This window comes from Asterias amurensis, chromosome 6 (genome assembly GCF_032118995.1).
Source record: "Asterias amurensis chromosome 6, ASM3211899v1".
NCBI classification, from domain to species: Eukaryota; Metazoa; Echinodermata; class Asteroidea; order Forcipulatida; family Asteriidae; genus Asterias; species Asterias amurensis.
The window spans coordinates 18,144,369-18,165,542 of NC_092653.1; the positions used below are offsets into that span (position 1 = coordinate 18,144,369).

The following is a 21,174-nucleotide window of genomic DNA, read 5'->3' on the forward strand; positions in this document are numbered from 1 at the left end:
ACTAAAAGTGACTGCTCTGCGTGCATGCTTGTTGCACGCTTGTTGAACGCTTGTAGGAGCATGTCAGGTGCGTAGTACGCACACGTATGTAAAAATGCACTAATTTTGACGCAAATACTTCAAATTAGTCGTGTTTTTACTTGGTAACCCTGCATACATGCACAGTAACACGTACATATGTACATGTACATGTACAATGTATAGCAAGATCAAAAAAGAAAAAAGAGGGGCCAGTTGCTTTATGGTTTGATGCGTCTTCTGACAGCGCACTCGATGTATGTCTCTAACACAAAATGAATCAACTACAGGACTACATGTATTAAGAATTTCTGATGTGTGGATGTTTCTAAGTCCCACTTCTAGGGGTTATGATCGACTCAGATCGAGTGAGGCATTTTGGGAAAGAAAATGACGTGAGATCAGGCACCACTGGGAATGGGGTTGCTGTTACCCCTGCTTTTATAACGTGACAACCAGGCACATCACATAAAATAAAAGTTGTTCGTTCGCGTTCATACGTGTAAAGGAAACAGACTCAAGCCAACAGTTGAATACGTGCAAGATTTGCACAGTTTGTTTAAAGGCAGTGGACATTATTGGTAAATACTCAAAATAATTGGTAGCATAAAAAGTTGCTTGGTAATGAGCAATGCGGAGCTGTTGGTAATAAAAACATTGTGAGAAACAGCTCCCTCTGAAGTAACGTAGAAACAAAGTAATTTTCCATGAATTTTGTTAAGAGACCTCAGAATTAAAATTTTGAGGTCCTGAAATCAAGCGTCTGAAAGCACACAACTTCATGTGACAAGGGTGGTTTTTCTTCCATTATTATCTAGCAAAATCGACAACCAATTGAGTTCAAGTTGTCGCCGGTTTGTTATTTTGTGCATATTTTGAGATACACCAACTGAGAAGACTAGTCTTTGACAATTACCAATAGTGTCCAGTGTCGTTAATCAAAGCAATGTTGATTAATGCATGATCTGCTGCACTGGCTGCTCTTCATTTGCACATTCTGTCTGCACAATTCACAGAATAATGATCTGTACCTGATGTACACACTAACAATGTTACACACATTGTAGTGTACACATAACATAAAAGTTGTCCATTCTGTTGACAGCCTCTTGCAACAACACTGAAAAATTCTTACACCTGTTTGTGGTTGTAAGTTTCATTATTGAGAGTATCATTTTGGTTTGAAGCGAAAATACACAAGTTCCAAGTACCAAGTAAAAATATTTTACAAAGTAGGTGAAAGACCAGAGATGAAATTATATCACCACTTTTCTTGGTCTCGGTTTAGTAAGTTTGATTGTTCAGTTTTATTTGAGTTTGGTATTTTACAACTGTTTTTATCTCTGTGTCTGTTCTATTCTTGTTGTGCAAACCAGATTTTGTTTTATCCTGTCGGAGCAGTCAGGATTTTTGCATTTACATGTCAATCCATTTTTTCTTGACCACCTTTATAAGGCCGAGTAAAAAAACCAAACATGTTTCACGTCCGTAAGGAGGAAGAGGGGCTTTTTATTTTTTATTTTTTATTTCAAGATGGCCGTCATTCTTTGTTAAAATGTCAAATATCCATTGTTTTTTCTACTGCTGAAATACACAAAACATAAATGAAACAATTTAGTCGAGGCATTCAGACAAGACATTCAGATTGTTTTTGCTGAGATCATTTAAAATAACCCTATTTAAAAAAAAAAAAAAAAAGTGCATAAAAAAATAAAATAAAAAATAAAATAAAAAAGGAGGCGGCCTGTAAAACGGAAGCGGGCGGGGACGCTAAACATGTTTCTTTTTTTACTTGCCATTACATGGTAATCCATTGTTTCTTGACCACTTTTATAAAACCTTATGCGCAAGATATCAATGGAGAAGAGCGCCCTCATGAAGAGGTCAAAAGGGTGGTCGATTTGGTTTAGTTGGATTTTCTCTGGAATAATTCTCTTGGGTTTTCCTCCCACATCTAAACCCGAAACTTCCTTCTTTGTCTTCTCTCCATTGGGCTCTTGGCTAGTGATTAAGTTCTGTTGTGTTGCAGGGTGGTGAGAATTGTTTCCACAATTTGTATGCATACTGTTTATCAATTTCTTCTTTGAATAATGGCTGAGAGCCTGTTGCTTATTCTAAATGTTTTCTTCAAAAAGCATTGTGCGCTTCTGAACTGTTTCAAAGTTACTGAAAATATTGTTTTGCTGCTTCCTGAAAGACTGCTAAAGTTGTCAATACTTCAGTAGGATTTGAACCTTTTTATGGTGGGAGTATAATTAGAAGAGGGTTGCGCTATCACCACGCGTAAATGTCTTTTGAGTAGTGTTGGTTTTGAAAAGAACTGGTGGTTTACAACTCGGCGTTTCGATCAGTTTGCTCTGAGTATTCTCTTGAAGATGACCAGGGCCCAATTTCATAGAGTTGCTAAGCACACAAATTTGCTAAGCGTGAAGTTCCTTCCTTGATAAAAACAGAACTACCAACCAAATTTCCATGTGATACTCAGGATAAGCAAACAACAGCTGAATGCCAGTAACAAGCAATATATGCAACGAGGAGAAATTTGGTTGGTAATCCTGTACTTATCAAAGAAGAAATTTCATGCTAAGCAAATTTTTGTGCTTAGCAGCTCTATAAAATTGAGAGCATACTGGAAAAAGTTGTGTTGTCGACCATCGGTTCTTTTCACAACCAACACTACATGTTCTCTGAAGAGAGTTACACTGGGTGGTATGGCAAACCTCTCCAACTTGTCAATACTTGATATCCTGTACAAACAGTTTCTGTGAACAAGTCCTATTTGTTATTAAAATCAGACCCTGTTGCCCTGTTTGTGTAAGGGCAGGGCGTTTTTTTCCCCGTCAGAGGCATGCTCTGAGGGAAATGTCCACTGGAACACTGGCACACCAAGGCACTGGCCAGGGGGAGGAAGGGGAGGCATTGAGGCAACCAGGCCAGTTTAAGAGGCATTGGTTGGAGAATTCACACGATTATAACAAATCTTTAATTGAAAAAATAAATTCTCCAACTTTCTTTTCAAAGAGGATACTTTGAAAGCTCATCTTGCATGCACACAATAGACCCTTTCCACGGAGTGTGGAAGTTGCACATCACGCATGCGCAGTAACACTATATTGGTTGGTACAATGAGAGGACCTCGCGCCTTTTTGTCTATGGCTGATGGTTGCATGATGAAAAGCCTTAGCGTTCTGCCTAGTGCAAAATTCACAGGCATTTGCCAACCAACAGTGTCAGTACGCATGCATGAATGTAACTCAAATACTTCTTGGAAAGGGCAAATTTTGTCTTGTATTGGAACTTTACTTTTATGGTAAATATATCCCTACAATCCCGGCCATATCTCGTTGGGCCCCTGTCCCTTGGCCCTCGTTCAATGTTGGCTTTCATTGCGCGGTCTGCGATCCAGCTGGGGTAAGCAACAATGAGCAGAGGAACAGGGGCACAGGGGAGGTACACTATGTGTGTTGTCTCGTGGCCCAAGAATTTTGGCCAGGATTGTACACAATGTTTCTGTTCAAATGTACGTAAAATGCTCTTTCAATATGGTTGTAACAGTTTAGTTTTGCTTGTATGTGTGACTGGGTGCGTTCGATAAGCTTCCCTGGGTCGACCCCGCGGTGCTCACTCGGGTGAGCCCCTGACAAGAGCTAATCGAACGATCACAGTCGCCCTCTCGTGGTGACCGCATGCACATCAGGTCACCCCCAAGTGACCCACTCCACAAACAGGGCACTGGGGGCTGACCTGGGTGAGCCCCGTCAAAGCTATTCGAACGTACTGGGGCCGACCCAGGGAAGCTAAACGAACGCACCCTGTGTAAGAAAAAGCCATACCGTCGAGTTTTAAAAAGAGTTGGGTTTTAATTATTGTTTGTTTTTTGGTTCTTATAGATGTCAAGTGGTACTAGTCTCAGTAGCTATGCAGAAGGGCCCGACAATCTGGAGGACCAATTCAAAACCATTCGGCCGACGAGTATCGTGACGAGGCAAGCTAAGGAGCATGAGAGCGAGCTTCGAGAACAGTTCACTGGTGAGTAAAACAAAGATTGACTCGACCAGGAAGAAGTGTTGACTCTCACTTGTGAATAAGACAAAGGTTGACTCATCCAGAAACAAACGTTGACTCTCACTGGTGACTCACTTGTGAGTAAGACAAAGATTGACTCATCCAGGACTGAGCATTGACTCTCACTGGTCAGCTGGTGAGTAATCCACTTGCGAGTAAGACAAATACTGACTCATCCAGAAATGAACATTGAATCTCACTGGTAAGTTACTCACTGGTGAGAAACTCACTTGTGAGTAAGACAAAGATTGACTCATCCAGGACTGAGTGACTCTCACTGGTCAGCTGGTGAGTAACTCACTTGCGAGTAAGACAAAGATTGACTCATCCAGAAATGAACATTGACTCTCACTGGTGAGTTACTCAATGGTGAGAAACTCAATTGTGAGTAAGACAAATATTGACTCATCCAGGAACGAGCATTGACTCTCAATGGTGAGCTGGTGAGTAACTCCCTTGCGAGTAAGACAAAGATTGACTCGACCAGGAAGAAATGTTGACTCTCACTTGTGAATAAGACGAAGACTCACTCATCCAGAAACAAACATTGACTCTCACTGGTGAGAAACTCACTTGTGAGTTAGACAAAGATTGATCAAGCACGTTATTGTACCAGACAATATTAACATCTAACATGCAAATTGCTTATTCCTTGATAGGTTACAAGAGAATGAGACGGACACATCAGAAGCAACTCCAGCAACTGGAGACTAAACTCAAGGCTGAGATGGAGGAGTTACGACAGAAACTGGACAAGGAATATGAACAGTGTGTACAGACAAATGCCAAGGACCTTGATAAGCTTGTACAGAAACATCAGGCAGAGGTGGATAGAAAGGTATGGGGACGACGGGCAGTAAGGGTCAGGTGATCTTAGCGTCTGTGCTGTAGCATCGCAAAGCCCCAACTTCCCACACATCACCCCACTCACTTCAGAACTGGTACTCTGCACCACAATTCACTTTCTCCACTCAAGCATACCAGTGAAATTCTCCAGACATTCCTGAGAGCCAACGCCCCAAGGAAACAAAGGACCGACCCTAACAATAGCCTTTTTGCTTGCATTGCAAGTACTACTGCTGCACAGTAGCACTTGTCCACCTGTCCAAACTTTACAACTATTTACAACAAAGTAACGGTAGCCGCTGCACAGTAGCTAGTAGCGCTTGCCCCAGCAATTACACAGAAGCAGCTTGCATTAGCACTATTTACAACAGCAAATCATGGCCCTTTACTTTAGTGTACCACAAAATATACAAAATGACTATTTCCAACAGCTTCCATTAGTCAACCTGGTGACAATCAATGTACTTTACATTAGTGCCCTGGGGCCGATTTCACAAAGAGCGAAGAATGATCTTAACTGCAAATCAATCGAAGTAGCTTAGTAAAGTGTGATGTCACAATACAAATCTCTATGGTAAAATACTGACAATTTGTCTTAAAATGATTTTATTGCTTTGTGAAATCGACCCCTGGTCATATGGCCAAGAACAATACTGTAATCTTTCTCAGCTCCCTGTGGAGCATGCAGCCCTGGGCTGCTGAAGCCTCCAGAAGGCTTTTTCAAACGCAATATCAACCTCAAAGGGAGTGTGTTGTGGCTGAGCAGACTAGCATTCGGACTTAAAGTTGTGGAGTCATTATATTAAGGGAATCAATGTGTGGTGAAGAGGTTTTAAACTAGTGGTTTAAACCTGCTGAGGCCTGGTACTTGATTTTGTAACCGAGACGAAGTCGAGGTAAAATTCCAAAGAACCAGGCCTCGGCGGGTTTAAACCACTGGTTTAAAACCGATTCAACACACTTTGATTCCCATTCATAAATACCTTTACCTTCATAATGTTTTTAAAAAACTGAAAATTTGAGACATTCTGCTAGCTTTGCCCCTCGCCACTTGTATTATTTTCTATCTATGTTTACGGCCAATTTGAAAAATGAAACTAACATCTTGTTTCTGCCTCTCCTAACGGCTAATCTCACGCAACTATGTTGGAAACCAGACTAAATGGTTCTGCTGATTCTGGTCTATTGTATGCGTTCCTACATGTATAAAGTATGTAAACATGGACCAAACGAGCAGACGACATTCACTCAAATTTGCTGGCTTTTTAATTATGAATAATTTTATTGTCTAGTTCAAAAACAATTTGTTTTAAAATGGTTTTAAATATAGTCATAACACACTATGCTAAATTTTCCTAAGCTTAAAAACCCTTCAACTTTTTGGGGTAAATTCAACGTGTTTGGTTTAAACCCAAATTGATGAAAAAGGTTATGACGTCAGAAATCCAAGTTTGATACTGCTTATGCTGATTCAGGGGCCACACATAGGCTAATTGTGTTTATATCATCCGTGTAAACACCCCCCACGTGATGTCCTCTCAACCAATCAAAATGGGGAAACTGTCCCAGGTTTTTATGAATATATATTAATATTTTGATTATAAATCTGATCCTTAGCAAAAGTCCTCGACTGCTGAAGAGAAGAAGTTAGTAAAGGCAATGTCATCGCGTCAAGACACTGAAATGAAGCTGTTCCAACAGCACCAGAAGAGAGAATATAAAATCAATAAAGAGCAAATCAAGAAGGTAAGAAGTTAAAGGGACAAGTTGCCTTTGATCGATCGAGTTGGTCTTTGAAAAGCGTTTAAAACCGTTTGTTATAAAATGCATATGGGTAGAAAGATGTTGTAAAAGTAGAATACAATGATCCACACAAACATGCCTTGAAATTGCACGGTTGTCCTTTTACCCCGTCGGCTAACACGGTTGGCCACTTATGGGAGTAAGATTTTTGACTCCCATAAATGGCCGACCGTGTTAGTTCGCACAGTAAAAGGAAAAATTTCGAGGCAAATTTCTGTCCAACCATATGCTTTTTATAAAAAAAACGTTGCAAAATGCTTTTTATAGACCAACTCTTGTGATCCAAGGCAACGTGTTCCTTTAATACTCTCAGAGCAATGTACGTTGAGCGATCTTGCCTTTCTCTGTCCCTCTACTTTTTGTGGCCGCTTTGTTGTTGATTTTCCTGCCGACAGTATCGCCTCAGTTTACAAAGAGTGTTTAGATTTTTTTTTGAGAGAGATATTGTCGAAAATTTGTAGCGAATATGTCCTTATAGAAAGACTAAGCGTTATTGGAATACACAATCTGAGAACAGTACTGACAGTACATGTAACAATTCTCAGATTCAAATTTGAGGGCATAAGAACTGATATATTTGTCCATATTCACATTGCTTCGAAGTGAAATGATTCTCTAAATTCTGTATTCGATCGAAAGCTGCCGTAGACTTCTAACCAAATGTTTTTATTGGCAAACATTTTCACAGGTGTACATTCCCTTTAGAGGCACTGGACACCTTTGGTAATTGTCGAAGACCAGTCTTCTCACTTGGTGTGTCTCAACATATGCACAAAATAACAAACCTGTGCAAGATAATAATGAAAGAAAAAACACCCCTTGTCACATGAAACTGTGTGCTTTAAGATGCTTGATTTTGAGACCTCAAATTCTAATTCTGAAGTCTCGAAATCAAATTCGTGGAAAATTACTTTTTTCTCAAAAACTACGTTACTTCAGCGGAAGTTTTATACTATCAACAGCTCCCCATTACTTGTTACCAAGTAAGGTTTTAAGCTAATAATTATTTTGAGTAATTACCAATAGTGTCCAGTGCCTTTAATATGGTGAAACTATATAACATTACAGGATGTAGACAGCACACCAAAGAAAGAGCAGGACTCTGTCATCCGCAGTCGCAAGGAGTCGCTGCAGCAACAGCAGCAACTGGCTGAGCTTGAGCTGCAGCGAGAGCAACGCAAACACCTAGATACTGATCTAAGGAAACTCAAAGCTAGATTGGTGCTAGCAAAGCATACACAACAGCAGGATCAGCTCAGAGAGGTATGGACAAAACCATCAATCGTTTTGGGCTGTTTTCATTAAACATCTGGGCCTAGTTTCATAGAGCTGCTTAAACAGACACTTTTATTGAATAAATCCCTGCTTAGCAGAATTGCGTACCAGTCACAAATTGTACGTGATATGGTATTTTGGCTGGTAATCTTAATCCCGTTTAGCATATTGTTGCTGTACTTGGCTACTTTTTTGCTTAAGTAAGCAGCTCTATGAAATTGGGTGTAGACACAGGCTTAACCAGAGGGGAGCAGGAGGGGTGTGGGAGCCCCCCCCCAAACTGCCACTCAGAACGGCATCTTGTAGGGCAAACCGTATGCGCGTCTAAATGCGCACATCAATTAAGCATGCAGCGTTCCCCGTTTGATTTCTATGGCGCACACACACGTGGCCTCACAGACGTCATGTTGTAGGGCAGGTTTTTTAATGGTGACGTCATGTCCATACCGTCTATTGTCTAATGATGCATTACAACCTTTCAACGATTGTTGTCTCCACACTAGGTATTACACAAACGTCAGATCATTAAGGAGATGGAGCATGTGATGGGATTACGCCACCACGAGCAGACGCAATCTCTGGAATATCGACATCTAAAGCAGATACAGAACCTCCGTAGTGATCAGATGGAGAAACAGTTTGAGACGGAGCTGGCCAACCAGGGAGAGTATAACAAGAGAGCTCAGCGAGAACTGAGGAAGAAACATGGACTGGAGACAAAGCAACAACCCAAAAACCTCAGGGTGAGTGTTTTGGGCTAGACTGATACTCTGTCTTTATCCGCAAGGATAAAGGTAGGCAGTGTAGCCGATTTCACAAAATGCTAGGATTAATCCTATCTCAAAGACGGACGAGTAACTCGACCTTACTTTGGGTTAAATGCCTATGGATACGGAACTTAAAGGGTGTATGTAACTTTTGTAGGACAAAAAACACAATGTCCACAGATTTACACTAAACTTACACAGTTTGAAGAAAATGATAGTAGAAAGCTTCCCTGAAAATATTACGTGGTGGGATGCTGTAGTTTTGGGGATATGGGTAAAACAATGTCATGAAAATAATTTTTGTCTCATGAGACGAAAATTATTTTAAGCATTTACAAACGTATTTTCATGACATTGTTTTACTCATTTCTCAAAAACTACAGCACCTCAGTAAGTAATATTTGAAGGGAAGCTTTCCACTATCATTATCTTCAAACCCTGTAAGTTTAATGTAAATCTATGGACATTTTGAAAAGGTACATGTACCCAAATCCTTTAACTCATCCTAAGTCCTAAGAATAATCCTAAGTTAGGAAGAGTTTGGTGAAATCGACGGCTGGTTTTACAAGCCCAATCTGTGTTCTGATTGGTCCGAGGTGATGTTTGTCAGCTACACGTTCAGTCATCTGCATGCAGAATGTTTGTACGTGTACATACGTACACGTACATGTACATGTATTTTTGTTTTATATGTATAGCATAAAACGTAGAATTTGACTGTGAATCGCTTTGTGAAATGAATGCGATGTCAAAGATGCATTTGGTAGGATCCTGACATATCACAAGCCTCAAAGTGTCATGTCAGATGTTCAGGCTAGTTTTGGACAAGTGTGGTGTCAGATCCAAGGTGTTGCACAAGGTGTGGTAGCTCTCCCCCCTTCTCTTTTTGATTAGTGCACTTGGTTCTTTTACAAGCGTCACTCAACACAAGGGACCAACGACTTTACGTCTCATCTGAAGGCAGAGCACCATGAATACGGATACAAGTGACATACCGGGACTCGAACCCACACTCTTACCGCCAAATTCTGCGGTTAGGATCACCATTCTCCGCTTACGTGCAAGCGCCAAATTTCTGCGCTATCTGTCTAAGTGTAGAGTGCCTAGTAACCAGGAGTACGCAAGCACAGAAGCCAAAACTCCCTGCTAACCCGTGAAATACGCTTGACGTAAGCTGGAATTCCCTGCAGAGCCATGAAATTGGGCCCAGAGCTTTAGTCTGGTGCTCTTATCCACTCTGTCACGACACACTTATTACTTCACTTTACTTTTTTACTTTACTTGAATAACATATACTTGTCTTGACCTTCAGGCTAAAGAACAATCCATCAAGAAACAGTACCACGACGCCTGTAAGATCCAGATGAAGCAGTTCAAGGCGCTACAGACTCAGGTGCTACAGACCACTGCCAGGGAGAAGCAGAAGAGTGTGTCCAAGAAGATGAAGGAAGAGCAGAAGAGGAAGATGGCCATCCTTGGAGAGCAGTATCGGATGAGCAGTCAGGAAATGCTGCAGTCGCAATCGGTATGAAGTCAAACCCGATATCCCCCGTTCACACTAGACAAAATCCCTGGGGAAGTTTGGTTGGCATTCTTATTCTTGTACATGGCTCCAATTTAGAGGGAAAATCCAATTCAAATTCAGTACCCCCCATTCACACTAGACACAATCCCTCGGGAAGTTTGGTTGGCTTTCTCATGCTTGTACAGGGCTCCAATTTAGGGGGAAAATCCAATTCCAATTTGGTACCCCCCATTCACACTAGACAAAATCCCGGGGAAATTGTGTTGGCATTTTCATGCTTGTTCAGGGCTCCAATTTTGGGAGAAAATCCACAAGGCCGCAGGGACTTTAATCTCAAAATGTTTACTGGACCAGAACAATTGGTGCAAGACAAGAAACAAAATGAGAAAGAAAAAATTCCTACCACAGTTTAACATGCATTTGACTGTTTTTATTTGAACAAGCTTGGGAGAAGAGTTATCGCATTTGTCTTTATGGGTGTTAAAGCCATTGGACACTTTCGGTACAGAAAAAAAATAAAAGTTCACGGATTTACAAATAACCTACAGGGTTTACAGAAGGTAATGGTGAAAGACTTCTCTTGAAATATTATTCCATGAAATGCTTTACTTTTTGAGAAAACATTAAAACAATATCAGTTCTCGATATCAAGAATTACGGATTTATTTTATACACATGTAATGGCGTGGCGAAACGTGCGGAAACAAGGGTGGGTTTTCCCGTTGTTTTCTCCTGACTCCGATGACCGGTCGAGCCTAAATTTTCACAGGTTTGTTATTATATATATATAAGGTGTGATACACGAAGTGTGGACCTTGGACATTACTGTTTACCGAAAGTGTCCAATGGCTTTAAAGTTATATTAATTTTAGTTAAATACCCTTACACCAATGTGTGTTAACACTGTATACTCAATACTGTCCCGAGTTCTGTGAAAAAATCACAGGCATATTATTTGGTGATAGTCGAGCCCATGATCTTTGCAGTTCTAGAGCAGTGTGTTACCAACTAGACCACCGAGATTGCCCGACGGTTGCTAGAGGCAGTTTGAATTCTATATTTTAGCAGCGGGTATCACACTGATTGAATAGATGGTATTAAGTTATCTTTCATTACTCAATGGATTTAGTATTAGACTTTAATATGTATGGGTACAACCTTGGCACTGAAAGAGTTAAGAAAAGGGGTGTCGTGGCCGAGCGGATAAGAACACCGAACTCAAGATCTGATGTTTCTGTTCAGCAGAGTGTGGGTTCAAGTCCCGGGTGTGTCGCTTGTGTCATTGAGCAAGACACTTAACCATAAGCTTCTCTCTACCCAGGGGTAAGTGGGTACCTGCGAGGGCAGAGATGGTTCTTGGGATTGATTAGCTTAGTGCGCTACATAATTGGCAGCATGGGCTGTATACTCCCCAGAGAGCTAAGATGGTTTAAGGAATGATTTAAGGCCCAGTGACCAGTGGTAATAATGTTGAAGCGCCATGAGCGTCACTGCGTGACGGACCTGAACGCTATGTCAGAAGCCACTCATACTATTATTATTAATAATAGAACAATGGTGGCAAGTCCCCACAACTACATAGGTGTTGAAAAGACTTTGGGTATCTTTAGCGTAATAACATGGTTTGTGTTCTTGTGAATGTTAGATTCGTTTGAGTGATACTCAGCAGCGGGAATGTAAGGAGCTACACGAGACCTTGAAGCAAGAGCTGGAGTTACTCCACGCCTACCAGAGCAAGACGAGACTACTTCTTGATGCACAGCATTCACGAGAGAAGAAAGACCTTCAGGAATGGGTGTCGTTACGTAGAGCTCGGCTAGAGCAGAGGGTAGGGAGAACAAACTCAATTCATTTTGTGACAGTCTCACTGTGAAATGACAGTCTCACTGTGAAATGACAGTCTCACTGTGAAATGACAGTCTCACTGTGAAATAACAGTCTCACTGTGAAATGACAGTCTCACTGTGAAATGACAGTCTCATTTTGCAATGACAGTCTCATTTTGCAATGACAGTCTCATTTTGCAATGACAGTCTCATTTTGCAATGACATTCTCACCGTGAAATGACAGTCTCATTTTGCAATGACAGTCTCATTTTGCAATGACAGTCTCAATGTGAAATGACAGTCTCATTTTGCAATGACAGTCTCATTTTGCAATGACAGTCTCATTTTGCAATGACATTCTCACCGTGAAATGACAGTCTCATTTTGCAATGACAGTCTCATTTTGCAATGACAGTCTCAATGTGAAATGACAGTCTCATTTTGCAATGACAGTCTCATTTTGCAATGACAGTCTCAATGTGAAATGACAGTCTCATTTTGCAATGACAGTCTCATTTTGCAATGACAGTCTCATTTTGCAATGACAGTCTCATTTTGCAATGACATTCTCACCGTGAAATGACAGTCTCATTTTGCAATGACAGTCTCATTTTGCAATGACAGTCTCAATGTGAAATGACAGTCTCATTTTGCAATGACAGTCTCATTTTGCAATGACAGTCTCAATGTGAAATGACATTCTCAATGTGAAATGACAGTCTCATTTTGCAATGACAGTCTCAATGTGAAATGACAGTCTCATTTTGCAATGACAGTCTCAATGTGAAATGACATTCTCAATGTGAAATGACAGTCTCATTTTGCAATGACAGTCTCATTTTGCAATGACAGTCTCATTTTGCAATGACATTCTCAATGTGAAATGACATTTTCACTCTGAAATCATAGTCTCACTGTAATGACAGTTTCTCTTATAGTCTGCCCCGACCCATAGAAGTAAGCTTTTTCAATACAGGGCACTGAAGTGCAGACCGGTCCATTAAGCTCCGCATTGTGTGTGTTGACCAATCACAACCCATTGCACAACCAAAAGTCCGACACTATAAAGTCCGACATGCGTGCGCGTATGCTTGGCGCGCGCTGCGGAGTTGTGCAGAATGGCATTGGAGAAGCTTGCGTGTTCTTGCTCACACGTCCCTCATGGGCGGAGCCTAATGGATCGGTTGATTTCATGGCTCTGCTTTCCATACGCAAAGAAACAGCGATTACGGGAGCCGGGAATTCAGTGGTTACGTAAAACATTTACGGGTTTGCAGGGAATATCTGCTTGTGTGTGGCGTACTCTTTGTTACTAGGCAGGGGTGATACTTCATGGAGGCAATGGAGGCGATTGCCGCCATGCCCCCTGGTCATTGAAATGCTCCAGTAGAAATTTACAATTTCCTCATAGGGTGCCCTTTACCAGGAGAAAATGCCTTGGTGTCCTTACTCTTTCAAAAACAGGCCTGCTGGGCATTGTTCGCTTACACAGATAACGCAGAAATTTGGCGGAGAATGGTGATTTTAAACACAGTATTCGGCGGTGAGCAGAGCCATGACATTGGGCCCTGCTCCCTGTTTAAAGGCTGTGTATACCTTTGGTAATTACTCTAAAAATTCATGAGCTCAAAAACTGTCTTCAGAAGAAGCACTGCAGCTGTTGATAAATGTATAAGCATTCGGAGAAATAATTCCCTACTAAGGAATGTGGTTTTAGAGAAAGAGATTCAAAATTATTGCAAGCTAATAATGCATGAAATGTTTCTCAGAATGTATTATCCCAACGTTTAGATTTTTGTTTATTTTCCTTAATTTTGCGATGTAAACAATTTTTTTTTTTTTTTAACTGACTTTTGGCAAAGGTTTCAAAATTAATTATACATCAAATGAAAGAGTAACGAAGCGGCTTCAATGCAAATAGATTATTAAAACAACCAAGTCAAGGCTTTAGACAAATCAACTCTTTTTATAACAAGTCGCTCAAATTAAGATTTGCCGTGTGATTAAAGAGGCTTGGTAATGAATTGTCAGTTTCGGTGTGAAAAAAGCCTCAAAATATTTTTGTTTTAATTTGATCGTTAGTATGTCCAGTTAAAGCATTAACAAAAACTGGAAAAAATTGTTTTTAAGAAATGTCTTGGTCCAAAACCACTGTGCATAGGCTAGATTTGTAGTATACATGTACATCTACATTTGTGTAGCGTTAGAACAATCAAATGGTTGCAGAAAACAGAGGTATACCTTGCTTTTAAAGGCACTGGACACTATTGGTAATATCAGTTGCTTGTCTGGGACATCAAAATCTAATTTTGAAGTTTAGAAATCTAACTCAAATATTTTAGGGGAAAATTACTTCTTTCTCGAAAACAACGTTACTTGAGAAGGAGCAGTTTCTCACAATGTTTTATTCTATCAACAGCTCTCCATTGCTCGTTACCAAGTCAGTTTATATGCTAACAATTATTTTGAGTAATTACCAATAGTGTCCATGGCCTTTAACTCAAACCTCGCCATCGGCTTAAAAGTTATGCTGTTGTTGTTTGATTGTCCATAGATTGAGGAAGATACAGTACGGTTGCAGTCGGAGAAAAGTGAGAGAATACGCCAGCTCCTGGATTCACAGAAAACAGAAGTAGAGAGCTTTGATGCAGAGACCCTGAGCATGGGCTTTGAAATGTTGACCATCGAGAAGATCACCCAGACATATGAGGGTAGGGGACCAGACGGTCCCTTGGGCAATGGCGGCGGTTATAGATACAGGTCACACAGTACTTCCTCTGGTAGTTACAACTCGATGTCATAGGCTAGGCACCAGACTAAATTAAAGCTCTGCATGATCTCAAAAAAAAAAAAAAAATCCAACCATAACTTGCTTCCTTTGTGTGAAAAAACAGCTTTCTTGAAGTCCCGAACTGTAGGATCTTGTTCATTATCCAGCAAAAAATTGTCAAATTTCCTGTTTTTATTTATATATTTTTTATTTTAAATGGAACATTTACCATTGTATAGTATAGAATATTGACACAGTTAAAATTATAGGCCCAAGGTGATATAAAAACCATGACTATGCCCGAAGCGAAGCTGAGGGCATAGCCATGATTTTGACATCACCGAGGGCCTATAATTGTAACTGTTCCCCGGTTATTAAGCAGTCAATATTTCTTTTATATACCGAATAAATATTGTTCTTATCAACAAACCCTGACACAAAACGCTAGTCATACATACAGTACACACGAGCGACCTATTTGCAATAGTTATTTTCAGGGCGGGCTTAAAAAGATAGACTAGAATGAGTATGCCAAAACATGTCTGCTTTCAGTCAATCAAATTGACTCTTCAGCCGTTTACTGAATCAAATATAAACACCCCATCCTCAGGTTAATTAATCCATACATGAAATAGCCGTAGGACATCAACAAAGTTTTTTCAAATAGTTCTATTAAGTGATTATTCTTAAACTTAGTATTGAGCCTTTTTCTGAAACAAACCAGCAGCCAAAATCATGATTGGGTTGTTAACCTAGATGCCAAATGAATACTGTATGATTTCATAAACTACGCCCACAAAAATATCTGTAGAATTCTTATTATTGTAGAAGTGTATGCCACATCATTCTTTCTAGTATAGACACACATCATTAGAAAATACCTACGAAGAAAGCCGGAGTTCTATTTTTTTGTTCATTTATAAGACTACAGAAACTCATATTACATAAATATGCAAAGACATACACTATGAGACTGATTTTTGTGCGTGTTGGGATTGTGCCGCTTTGAGAACTTACAAACTCCTGTAGTAAGGTGTATTGCTAAACTTGTAACAACCAAACCATTGCACGCCTCATATAGACCTTTATCACGCTGTCACCATCTTGGTCATGTTCCTCGTTTCCAATAACAGTAATGAATGCTAACATTCATTGCGGCGCATGTCACCAGACTATTATTTCGTCCAGCCTCAGTTTGGTAACAATGAGTTGGAATGGGTAAAATCAAGTCGACCACAGCGTGTTAAAGGTCTATTGACCCATGGCACCCGATCCAATTGCTACTTTGCCATGTGCAATTGCTCTGGTGCCCTTTGCAAGGTTGCAATACAAATTTACATTTTCCTCATAGAATTGCCCCTTACTAGAGGAAGATTGCTGTGCCCTTTCGAGAGCTAAGTTCAAGCCCTGCAGTGGTTTATGTCAAATAATAAATAATAATGGGGTGGCATGGTTGGCGTGTGCATAAAGCGCTTGCCTCTCACCAAGGTGACCCCGCTTCGATTCCCGGTCGGGGCCATATGTGAGTTGAGTTGTGCGTTGATTCTCTGCTGTGCCATGAGGGTTTTCAAGACCATCTGATTTTCCTCCCTTGGAAAAAATCAAACACTTTCGATCTTGGCTGTGCTCCGTGGTCATAATGGGTTGATGTGGCTGGCAGCCAGAGGCGCCCTTGCATGCCTGCTTCTCGAACACGTTGTAGACGCGTCCTTCACAATTCAGCTCTTAGCTGCGAGTAAGGATGATTAGCCCCCCAAATTATTACTATTATAATAATATGAACTGACGTTTGCAAGAACTGTGAGACTGATTGCATTCTATGCACAAGTTTTCCTGATGGTTTTATCAAACCAATGCAACGAAGACAGTAGCAAAAGTAACACAATGGTTAACACATCCATGATGATTTTATATGAAGCACTTATTTGATCGCAAATCAATCATTCAGCTTTTTCATTCGTTATTCCACACAAGTGGTAGTGGAGTGCATTCTGGACAACACTGGCAAAGATAACAGTTGTTCTTCAAAAGATATAAGTTGTGCCTCATTGCAAGAAGGTTGGGACTTATGTGCGCGTCGTGCTCAGAACTACGTAAATGGAAATTTACCTGGTAAGTCTGCTGCCACCTAGCGCTCCAAAGTCGCGCAATCAATAGACCCTTCCCATGAAATATGCTAATTACATATACGCATGCGTACAGACCTAATTGGTTGGCAAATGCCATAGAGTTGTGCACTAAGCAGATGCGCAATCGCGTCTGCGTCACGCAGCCATTAGCCATGTACAAAAAAGCGCGATTTTCCGTAATTTTGCCAACCAAAATGTTAGTGTGCACGCGCTATGAGCAATTGACATATTTCATGGGAAGGGTCTATTCCGTGCTGCATCTGCAATTGTGTTGATCCCTGTGATGGTTGTTTTGTTTTGGGTGGGTAGGGCCAGCCATGTGAATTATTTATGTTGTGTGTACAGTATTATTATTGAATGTGAGACTGAATTTCAAAGTATGTTGCATGGATTTTTTTACAACATGTTAATGTTACCTAGAACTGAAAAGCATACACATATGAAACCAATGTCATCTTTATGCAATATCCCTCGCCCTAAAGGAGGGCAACAGCACGGTCCATCCAATGCAATCTGGACTATCAAATTGGAGGAATATTATTGCAGTCTGTTAATTCTTTATGGGGAAGAGCTCCCCCAAATGCCAGCATGAATCAAAATGTTTGTCGTGAGAAGTTCTGGAAAGACGAACAACACCATCTACTACATATGTTTCTACTTATTTATTATTTATTAGATTTTAAACTGTTGTAAAAATTTAGCTGGCTGGCCCCGGGCAGGCTGAATGATGCATCCATTTTTTGGTTTCTGTATAAATTTGATTCTTATTGGCTGATTGAAGAGTTTTTTTTAATGAATAATTCATTGGCTATAAATCTTCATACAAATACAGGCACTTCATTGCAACTTTTATGAATAATCTTTTGCTTTTTTAAAATCCCAAGAAATAACTTGTTGTCAATATTACCTTATATAATGAATAGGTCATTTTTACCTGGTCTGTCCAGTGAAGAAACTGCACTCATGTTATAGAAAGGTTTACGGTAAAACCATTTAATGATAATCTCTAAATGAGTTGGGGTGATTCTGAAAAGAACCGTTAGTTTAAACTCGACATTTCGATCAGTATGCTCCGATTGTCTTCTGGAGAGAACCGTTAGTTTAAACTCAACATTTCGATAAGTATGCTCTGGTCGTCTTCTGGAGAAGCAGCTTGCTCCAGAAGACGATCAGAGCTTACTTATCGAAATGTTCTTTTCAGAACCACCCCAAATCAGAACCACCCCAAATCATTTAGAGATTATCATTAAATGGTGTTACCACAAGCCTTTCTATATCATATTTCCACCATGCAAAGTTTCAAATCCTACTGCACTCATGTTCTTTTGGGGAAAATTTTAATAATTATGGCCATGACTAGTAATGTAAAGCTACATGTATTATCCTGTACTGTAAGTAGTTCAACCCAGGTCTAACCTGTCCACAAACAAGTTCAAACCAGATCAAACCAGTCCAAACTAGATGTTACCAGATATCGGGTCATCATATTGTTTCTGTTTCAGGGCTTATTGAACTGGTCTATTGTCATGAAAGCACATGCAACATTAGATTGGTTTAGGAAAGATGGCGCTCAAATGATGTCTCCAGTCTCCATTGTACTTTGGACCAATAAAAATGCCAGGCTGAACTTGTACTATTTAGCAAGATTTGAGATCGTTGGAAACTTGATTTAATTTTTACTATATGCAATATGATAGAAACTAAGCGTTGAAGAGTTTGTTATTGTCGTTGATGGATGACCTTCTCGGCCTTGACAAATAATGTGGTGATAGTTTGAGGAATTTGATTGGCTGGCCTTGAATGCTGTTTTACAAATCACAAATCATATTTTACAACTCTCAATTAGTGTCTGATTTCTTGCAGGAAAAAAATGCTCTCTGAATATCTTGAACTAGCAAGTCATAATAAACCTTGTCAGTTTTAATATTGTGAATGGTGACAAAGTTTGGGGTTCTGATTGGCTGATTTCTTTTTAGCTGTTGCCACAATCATCCAATCAAATGCTTAACACTTAATGATGATGAACGGTAACATGGCATGGTAGTAGATTAAAAGTAACAAGTAATTTCAGCCAATGAAAAGGTCCAATTGATAATCGCAAAGCAACAGTGATAGATTGAGCAATGTGATTGGCTGTCATCATTGGTCACTACTAATTTACCATAGCTCCTTTATATCTTCCCTACACGACACAGTTGCAAAATTTGTTGCTGTCAGTAACAAACTTTACGAGCAACAAAGTGAGTACCAGCCGTATGTGTGTTGGCATGATACATTTGGCTGGTAACCATTCCACACATCCAGATAATTAGCTGTTTTTTATTAACTAATCCGTGGACAACTTTTAAAAAGTATTGTTTACAAAATTATTACACTTTTTTTTCCAAGGCAAGTATTAATTGAGAAAAAAAAGAGTGAGTCTAAGCGGTCATAATGTAGAAATCTAAAGTCAAATATAAATTTATTTCAAGCTCATAACAACAACAAATATTGTGAATAATTTATTGGTTCTTTCTGAGTCATAAAAATGTTGTTAAATTAAGGTAACACTGCTAGAGTTTGCTGATACCTTAAAGGGACACATTGCCTTGGATCGGTCGAGTTGGTCTTTGAAAAGCGTTTGTAACCGTTTTTTATAAAATGCATATGGGTAGAAAGATGTTGTTAAAGTAGAATACAATGATCCACACAAACATGCCTCGAAATTGCACGGTTGTCCTTTTACGACTAACACGTCGGCCATTTATGGGGGTCAAAATTTTGACTCCCATAAATGGCTGACCGTGTTAGTTCGCACAGTAGAAGAAAAAACACGCAATTTTGAGGCAAACTTGTGTGGATCATTGTATTTTACTTTTAAACATCTTTCCAACCATATGCATTATATAAAAAACTGTTACAAACGCTTTTGTTTTGACCAACTCGTCCGTTCCAAGGCAACGTGTTCCTTTAATAACGAAACCTTTTTCATTTATTTTCATGTTGAACTTTAATTTCTTAACTTGTACCATAAGCAGGTTTTAACCAGGTTTTGCATATAAACCGTTACCACAAGTTATCATGCTACCCCGATTAAACTGTAATATAGACAGGAGTTTACCCGACTCATGCACAACCAAGCCGGTTTAGGCTGGTTATGTAACCCTGGTTAACTGTAGTATTAACAGTATTTAACCAGACCTAATAAGGTTATCATTTTGGTTAAGCTGTAAAGCATTGTATATTGTAGTGCTCATTAAAGTGAATGTATTAAAACAAGATGTACAAAACCTTCATTACTAGTCTCAAAAGATTGTTATTTACCTAGCCCTGGTGGTCTTACACTTTCGTATTGTACTCTATCTGTGTGCAGAGGAAGAGTCCTATATAGGGCTAGTTATTTACCCTACTCATACCAAAGTTGACATAACCAATCTTCAATCTTTAATGGTGGAATCCTTATTCAGCTCTATAGCTATACTAGGATGGTGCAGAAGTGATGTCACAGGCAAAATGCATCAGAAATAAGGTGAAGTTAAAGTGGCGACAAGACAACAAGACATATATATATATATATATAGACTATTACTTAGGGTGCATAAAAACTGAAGGGTGAACTAGAGGAGATGGTAGGACAGTTTCTTTGAAGGCTGCGATTGAAGGAGACATAACTAACTGCCAGAGCTGCCAACTTTCCTTGATTCTGCAGAAAGTTCCCTGAAAATAAACCAATCATTCCATAGTCTGCTGATGAACACATTTGAAAATCTCCCCGATTATGGATTTTCCCCCCTCATTATGTAGAGTGTAATATTCTGTTGCTGCTCTGATTCCCACATCGTGTGTCAAACACATTCTCACACAACCGAAAGCTGATGTTCAAAGGCCAGTTTTACAAACTATATTATAAGAGCAGAATTAGGTAAAAGCCTTGCATACTTCCAAATCAGTTAAGCACTGGACACTTTTGGTAATAACTCAACATAATTGTTTTGCATAAAATTAAAAGCTTGTTGATGGTATAAAACGATGTGAGGAACGACTCCCTCTAAAGTAACTTGGTTATTCAGAATGTAATATGCAGACTCGTGGGCGGCCTCGTGGTTTAAATTCAAAGTCACAACTCGGCAAACGCGCGTTTGCTGCTTTTTTGCGCAGCAGCAGATTTCA

General features: G+C 39.8%; 1 protein-coding gene across 3 annotated transcripts in view; it reads left to right on the top strand.

Annotated features, from left to right (window-relative positions):
* The window catches only part of LOC139938136 (serine/threonine-protein kinase TAO1-like), a 60,254-nt gene extending 39,954 nt beyond the window's left edge, over positions 1-20,300 (top strand). For all 3 annotated transcript variants that reach the window (XM_071933516.1, XM_071933517.1, XM_071933518.1), the window contains 8 exons: positions 3,909-4,047; positions 4,743-4,921; positions 6,547-6,675; positions 7,801-7,995; positions 8,511-8,750; positions 10,087-10,299; positions 11,945-12,127; positions 14,681-20,300. In XM_071933516.1, the coding sequence (XP_071789617.1) occupies positions 3,909-4,047; positions 4,743-4,921; positions 6,547-6,675; positions 7,801-7,995; positions 8,511-8,750; positions 10,087-10,299; positions 11,945-12,127; positions 14,681-14,929 (1,527 nt within the window). In that variant the 3' untranslated portion in view covers positions 14,930-20,300. The remainder of the gene's footprint in view (positions 1-3,908; positions 4,048-4,742; positions 4,922-6,546; positions 6,676-7,800; positions 7,996-8,510; positions 8,751-10,086; positions 10,300-11,944; positions 12,128-14,680) is intronic.
* Positions 20,301-21,174: the final 874 nt, after the last annotated feature.